Source organism: Cynoglossus semilaevis, chromosome 18 (genome assembly GCF_000523025.1).
Source record: "Cynoglossus semilaevis isolate Cse_v1.0 chromosome 18, Cse_v1.0, whole genome shotgun sequence".
Taxonomy (NCBI): domain Eukaryota; kingdom Metazoa; phylum Chordata; class Actinopteri; order Pleuronectiformes; family Cynoglossidae; genus Cynoglossus; species Cynoglossus semilaevis.
The window spans coordinates 13425261-13432463 of NC_024324.1; the positions used below are offsets into that span (position 1 = coordinate 13425261).

At 44.4% G+C, this 7203-nt stretch overlaps 2 protein-coding genes across 3 annotated transcripts in view; both read right to left on the reverse strand.

Annotated features, from left to right (window-relative positions):
* Positions 1-2933, reverse strand: part of cspg5b (chondroitin sulfate proteoglycan 5b) — a 12893-nt gene extending 9960 nt beyond the window's left edge. The window contains exon 1 of one of the 2 annotated variants that reach the window (XM_008332005.3): positions 2290-2933. In XM_008332005.3, the coding sequence (XP_008330227.1) occupies positions 2290-2371 (82 nt within the window). In that variant the 5' untranslated portion in view covers positions 2372-2933. The remainder of the gene's footprint in view (positions 1-2289) is intronic. The other variant, XM_008332004.3, reaches the window with a different exon arrangement.
* A 1901-nt stretch (positions 2934-4834) lies between these two features.
* The window catches only part of smarcc1b (SWI/SNF related BAF chromatin remodeling complex subunit C1b), a 7280-nt gene continuing 4911 nt past the window's right edge, over positions 4835-7203 (reverse strand). Inside the window, exons 21-29 of the mRNA XM_017040924.2 lie at positions 7162-7201; positions 6976-7047; positions 6844-6890; positions 6665-6764; positions 6433-6575; positions 5690-5824; positions 5468-5600; positions 5196-5282; positions 4835-5112 (exon numbers count right to left, since the gene is read on the reverse strand). Of these exons, the coding sequence (XP_016896413.1) occupies positions 5045-5112; positions 5196-5282; positions 5468-5600; positions 5690-5824; positions 6433-6575; positions 6665-6764; positions 6844-6890; positions 6976-7047; positions 7162-7201 (825 nt within the window). The 3' untranslated portion in view covers positions 4835-5044. The remainder of the gene's footprint in view (positions 5113-5195; positions 5283-5467; positions 5601-5689; positions 5825-6432; positions 6576-6664; positions 6765-6843; positions 6891-6975; positions 7048-7161; positions 7202-7203) is intronic.

Genomic DNA, 7203 nt, shown 5'->3' on the forward strand with positions numbered 1-7203 from the left:
TTAAAACTGATTACAGCTGATTCAAATTTCATTTACAGGTTCAATCTGCCACTGTGTTCCCCAGTGAGGCTTGGAAGGCACCTCCCGTCAGCAGCTGCTCTCATGGTGATTAGTCGAGCAAAAAGAGAACATGAAAAGATTACGAGAGCAAGACGAGCAAATTGACCACACAAGTCCCTGTGCAGTGAGTTGATTTCATCCTGAGACAGTGTGTGATTTGTGCCTCTGGCTGATATTCCACTCCTCGCACTTAATGGCATCATGCTGAGCATGTTTCCATGGTAACACATTTTACCTGGGGTCACTGTGACAGGCAGGAGTGCTGGAGTGCAGCGGCCTTCACCTTCTGACAAGCAGAGGGAATTATGGGTCGCTGCAAAACATACTCTGGTTGTGCCTATTAAAACTAAATGGTTCTGTGCTGTTGGATTTTTTTTGAAGTTTTTAAATGATCATTTAATGTTATTATGCATTTTTCAAAACAGCAGGGAAGAGGTTTGGGCATAAACACATTGTTTGAAAAGGCAGAGTTTTTTTTATTATTGTTTTTTAATGTAACCAGTCCCTGCTGGCAGGCAGTGGTACTACACACAGAACTGCATTTCTGAGTGAGGTCAAAACCGCACCATCTATATTGTATTGCATCTTAACGTAACCAATCAGCTACCGTCATTGCCATGGTTTGCCTTGTGTGTGTGTATAATGCAGTTTGGGGAGAGATGCTGGTGATCTGATCTGTTGTGACAAACCAGAAACCATCCTGGGTTTCTGGGCAGATGGACCTCACAGTGTGCACTCAGCCAAAGACTAAAAATACACAAAAGGCCAAAGCACAACGGAGATGTTATCTTATGTTGTTGTAATAGCCCTCAATGATAGCCTTTTCCCTTTTTTTGTGTTGCCACGCTGATTGAATCAATTTATTTAAGCAAATTAAGCTATGGAGTGCCGACCATATCCAGCGCCCTGCAGATCCACCAATGTTTTATAAAAAAAAAAATTAAAGCGCCACCTGTTGAGTGGCGTTTTAGGGCAGCAAAAAAATATTAAGGTTAAATTCTACTCATTCTCTTCGTCCAATTGTCCCTGTACCTTTTCACTTGGTCTTCTTCCCAAGACTAGGGAACATAATGTTCTGATACTGACAGTGCTTACATTGCAGAAATAGTGGCAGTTCGACTCCATGGCTCTGCCAGGTCTGCCAGTTTATTACACAAATCAAACAGCATATATTTGGCTATAAAATGTCCCTAATAAAGCGGCCAGTGTGGACAAATGAGCCTCATTTTGGAGCCATAAGTGTGAGTCACGTGGTCTCTTGAGTGTAAAGAGTGACAGACAGACGGCTCTTCAGCCTTTAATTTGCGGGTCAATATGTCACTGCGTTAACGCCTCGTTACACATTGAGGGCGAGGAAACACGTGACGTGAACCCCGGTGACCTCCAGTGTACAGGCAACACCCCATTACTGGAAAACGTCGCTATTGTTATTTCTATATATATTTCTATATAATGTCTTTTTCTGCACATTCTGCTTTTCTTAGACAGCAGTCACACTAACACCGCCCTCCCTGCGTCTGGGTGGATGTACAGTGAAAGACCAGGCGGAGTGATTACACTGGGGAGTGTAGAGACCCTGTGGTTGTCTCGGGTTCCTGAAGATGTCTGGAGGAATCCAGTCCATTCAGAACCCTGAATGCCCCCACGCAGACAGGCCACGGTGCTGCTAATCCCGTCTTTGTCTGGGCCACGCACCGCCGCCACGGTGCATGCAGAGCCACAGCTGCAGCGGCCAACTGTCAAACCCACCGAGCCGCTCTTTGTCTCCTTCATACGGTAATGCACAGTCGAATCAGTTCATCTCAGTTATGATGGGAAGAGTTCTTTCAATCTGGCGGAGAAGCGGCTCCAACAAAGAAAATCCACACTGTAGTAATCCAGTAGTCTGCACAGCCCAGTCACCCACTGACCCTATTTCATTTTTTTCTGCACGTTTGTGCAGAAAACAATTACATCACTGGTGTAAAAAAGGATATTGGAATTGCATTTAGTAAATTTAAAAAATCCACCTATCACCGTTGAGCTGGTTACTACTTTAAATATCAGCTGAGGCTGCACACAGCAATTCTTGCCATCCATCATTTTCCTTCAGAGCCGGTGCAGGTGTGACCGGGTTCATGCATGCATGCATGCAACACACGCACACACACTTGAATTGATCTACAGTACAGTGTGTCACGCACGCCAACACGCACAGGGTGGGACTGTGGACCGGTGTAAAGGTCTTACCGTGTGCAGACAGGGGTGCGATGACCAATGAGATGGTGATCAGCACCTGCCAGGCTCCCAAACGCCTCTGACCCACCGACATTCTGCTGCAGGTTCCTTCTCTGTGGCGCACGGATACAAACTCTGGTCTTGGTTCCGGTGGTGGTTCTGGTGGATTGCACGTTAACCTGACGGAAACTTCAGATCTTGGCGCTTTTCTTCGCCATGTCGCCGTCGTCTTCCCTTGCAGCTGCAGCGCGCCCGCGCCCGTGTGTGAACGTGTGTGTGTGAGAGTATGTGTGTAGAGCTCCTAACAGCTCAGTTTCGGTTGCATTGTCCAAGTCCTACACACCTTTTGCGCGCTCCTGTCACTCCGGCTCCGTCGTCTGCAGGAGTTGTGGTTGTAGTAATGCGCGTTCCCGTCACTGGTACTCAGAGGGTCTGCAGAAGAAGCGACTGTGCGTGTGATCCCCCCTTAAGCCTTTTCCTTTGGCTCACCGGCAAAGCAGGGCACCGTGCGACATGGGACGACAGATTGCGCGCACGCAAGCTCGCATCCACCGTGCGCTGGAGTGTAATGTGCCACACGCACACAAAGAATGAGAGGGAATGGGCGCTCTCCTGTGTCCAACCTCAGACTGTGGCTTTGGGAGGGTGAGGGGGGGGGTTTGCAGCATTTGTTGTCACTGAAAGTCAATACGCTCCATTTTACATCATTGCAAATGTATGTGCGTGTGCGTGTTTGTGTGCGTGTGTCTATGGACATAACTTGTAGATGCATATATAACCCTACAGGAGCCTTAATTCATTGTAGAAAAAATACAAAGTGAATACAAGTATACATGATATCACAGTAGGGAATAAGAAAACATAGTTCTGTCATAGAGCAGGTCATTCTGTTGTTTGACCATGTAACCTAAAATGAATGATTTGCCTGTGATGCAGACTTTAAACCATTATTTCAACACGTTATGTGCTCAAAATATAAATGTATAATAAAAGTGCAATGCAACATGAACAGGATTAGCACACTGTACAGCCCTCAAAATATTCTCTGCCACTCCTGACTTTTTTTTTTTTTGCTCCTGTATTGCCTTCTAATGTCATTTACACAAATACACACACTGGAGGCAGTCTCTCTCTCTCTCTCTCTCTCTCTCTGTTTCTCCCCCAGCCCCCCTCTCTATCTCTCTCTTCTCCTGTACAACATAAAAACCACATTACTTTTAATGTGCCTTTTTATTAGCACCACTAAATATTATTGTTGTTTACTACTGCTAAGTGTACAACCCCTCTCGTAAATATTCCTTTTACTTATAATATTCTTGACCTCTTGCACCGTGGGTCTAAGAGGACTGACATTTTATTGTGCCAAATGTCCTGTATTTATAAGCATATTTGACAGTAAAGTTGACTTTGACTTTGACATTGACAACAGATTTGTTGTTAACTGCCATCCCACTGGAATCCACTGTCAGTCCAGTGAAGTACCGACTACATCTTTTCAATCTTAATATGATTATGTCAAACACATCAGGGAATAATTAAGAGCCAATGCTGCGTTCCTGGTAAACTAATCGCAGTGTCACTCATTCAATTGGCAGTTAACGGATCCCTTCTCCTGCTGTGAGCGGCCTGTTGGTTTCCTTTCAAACACTTTTAGTCAAATGTGAGTCTATGCTGTTCCTACCCTCGGTCCCACAGGGGTGGGGTTTTAACAAGAGTGAGATGGCAGGGTGACAGGGCAAGACAGTGAAAATGACAGCCCCAAGTGAGAGAGGAAGAGAGAGAGAGGCAGTAGGAGAGGGATGGTTAGACAGGAGGAACAGATGGATCTCACTGCAGAACACAGAGAAAGACTAGCATACCTAAGTCAACGCCAAGCTCTGTACTGGCATGCTGTGCTCAGGCCAGAGCCGTTTTTCCATCATGTGTTGCTGTACTGAACAGTGAGGGCTGGACAGGGTGTACAAATGCCCTCAAGAGCAGTATCTGCGTGTGTCTGTTAAATGCATGTCTAATGCCTAAAGGAAAATTCTGTGTATGAAACTATAAATACAGCCATAGAGGCTGCGGTGTGTCAGTGGCTCCAACCTTGATTTTATCAAGTGGGGAATTTGAAAAGGCATTAATCAGCTCATAGAGACTCTAAGGATTTACAAGAAAAGTCAACTACCTACTTGAAAATTGACTGAGAGCTTGTAATTCAAGGGTTTTCCCCCCACAGTACATTTGTTTTGCATTCATTCGTTTCCAATGGAATTGATTTCAGGGTCGTTGGTGGAGCCACAGTCATTAGGCGAGGATGGAGGATGCTCTAGAGCTCCAGGCCATTAGAGGACATCATATAGAGACATACACCCAGTCTTTGGACTGAGGGAGGAAGTCAGAGTACCTGGAGGAACTCCAGGTCCACGCAGTACTGAAGGATTGTTAGACTGGAGTCAGTGAGTAACTTGAGAAACAACCCAACACTCAAAGTTAAGCAGGTAAGATCTAGCAGAGTAGTCTTTTAGAACCAATGAACCAGAGAACCCATTAACCTACTGGACCAAGACAAATCCACAAAAGCAAAAGCTTGATATAAAAAAAAAAACCTTTATTGAGTCGAGTTCAATCTGCAGATATCTCAACTCTGACATCACAGAACAAATATTTCAATATTTATAAAGACGGCTAACGATTTACAGGCTTCAGTTTGAAACCGTTGTTCTTGGAAGTTTAAGCCAGTGTGACATGTTTATCTTCCTGTCCCGGTTGTCTTAACATCATCTCCTCAGCTGTGTGTCGATGGTGGGGGTCCGGGCTGAGCTGACGTGATCCCATCGGGCTGCGAGGACGGATCTGAGGCAGACATTGTGTCATTACACAGCCTTATTAGTGAGAGAAATGATGTAAAAAGAAAAGGGAAATAAAAAGAAACTTACACATGCCATTGGATGCTCCAGGGTGTCTGGGAGCCACAGATTGAGTGTTACCAGTGCTGGCCAACATCCGGTTTGGCATGGACTGGCCTGTACATATTATGACAAATGTTAGATATCGTATTAGGTGGGCCAATTTAAAAAAAAAAAAAGGCTTATTTATGACCATGTTTAGTTGTTTTGTTTTATAATATTATTACATTTGTGAAGCATTTTTTACTGTGATAAAAGATCTTATATATGTTCATGTGTGTTGTTTGTGTATGTGTCCTGACCTGAATGCTGCATTGTGTATCCTTGCTGCCCCTGTTGCTCCCTCTGCTGGCGGACCTTCATCTCTGCCTGTTTCAGTTGCTCAGTGTGGAAGGTCTGTCTCTCTGTGAGGAGCTGCTGCCGCTGCTGTTCCAGCTGAAAAAATACACACAACAAAACTAAATAATGAGCAGAAGAACTGAAAAGTTAGCTTTGAGGCTACAGCACTGATAATATTCACCCACCGCCTCTTTCTCGCGGTCCATGATGGTCTCCAGCTCCTCAAAGTGTCTCAGCTTGATCTCCAGCTTCTTCATCTGAGTCTCTACTAGCAATGCCACCAGAGACTTAATCTTCCTCTCTTCTACTGCCGCCAAGTGCTGTGGATGTACAGTTTGATGACATTGTATAAAGAAGGTTTTGTTGGGAGCCAGATGATTTTAAGTTCACTTGTGTGACCTATGATTATTGATTATGATTTGAATACAGCAAACAAGATCAACTGTTGCCCAGGATATGTTTTGAGAAAGATGTTTTTTTCAAATTTGATCAAATGTACTACAATGAATTAGTATGGAGCTTTTTAACAACCCAACTTAGGAAATATGAGCAGTTAATGCTGATAAAACACACCCTCTTGTGGCCATATTAGGTCTAAATCATGAGAGAACATAAACTGGAAGATGATTCTTCTCTTGTACCTCCCACAGCTCCCTCTTTTGCAACACCAAACTTGGCTGGAATAGAATATAATTACGTCATCACACATTCACCGTGTGTTTCGAAAATGTGGTAATTTTCTCCTTATATATAAATATATATATTCCCTGTACTTCAATGTCAAAAGCCAGGTCCCATGGACTGGTTCATTATGGTTGCTATGAGACCCGTGACACAACAGTAAAAAGCCTCTATTAGCAATGACAGTGATGACATCACTTCAGGCTTTTGTGATTGGTCAGACCTGAAACAGGGGGCCGGGCTTTACCTTGGCCTTTGTGGCGGCTGAGGCAAGAGCAGCTGCTGCTGCCGTGGCAACGCTGCCTTCCACCAGCTCCAGCTCCATCGTTCTCCTCCCGTCGTCACCGTCCCCCTGCCGCTGCTCTGTGGTCTCACTGTCGTCTCCTGTGCCTGTGTCACACAGAGACCTTCATTTACTCTGTCTGTCAAACACTCATACAGTGACTAACAGTCGAAACACACTGTGCATATCTACAAACCCTCTCTCTCCAACATGTTCTCTGCATTTTCTGTTTTGATTAGATCTCCATCCAGTTTTATGCCACTGGCTTCAACTTTACTATCCGTTCTTCCAGAGACCTTCAAAACAGACACAACGTAAGCTATGAAGATCAACCGTAAACACAAGAGAACTCGGTTGTCTTTGTTTCTTTTATACCTGTTGGGGAGTGGAGTTGGCCTCATCTTTGTCCTGATCTATTGATTCTATAAGACAGTAAATCATCATTATAATTGTATCACAAGGAAATGACATCAGGCATGATTAGAGATTTAAAGGATCAAGACTTGCCTATTTTCTCAGGCTGGTTGGACATTTCTGACATCTTATCCACAGACTCTTCTTGCACTCTAGAAAACTCCTCTGCAGAGAAAAACGTCAAATAAATCACACCACAAATACTGTACTGTACAGCAAGCTCTCCCACTGCACCACAACAATACTCAAGAAACAACAATTCTACCAGTCCTTTCTTACCGAGTGCTGCTTTTGCTGCAGATGATGCGACCCGAGGGTCAA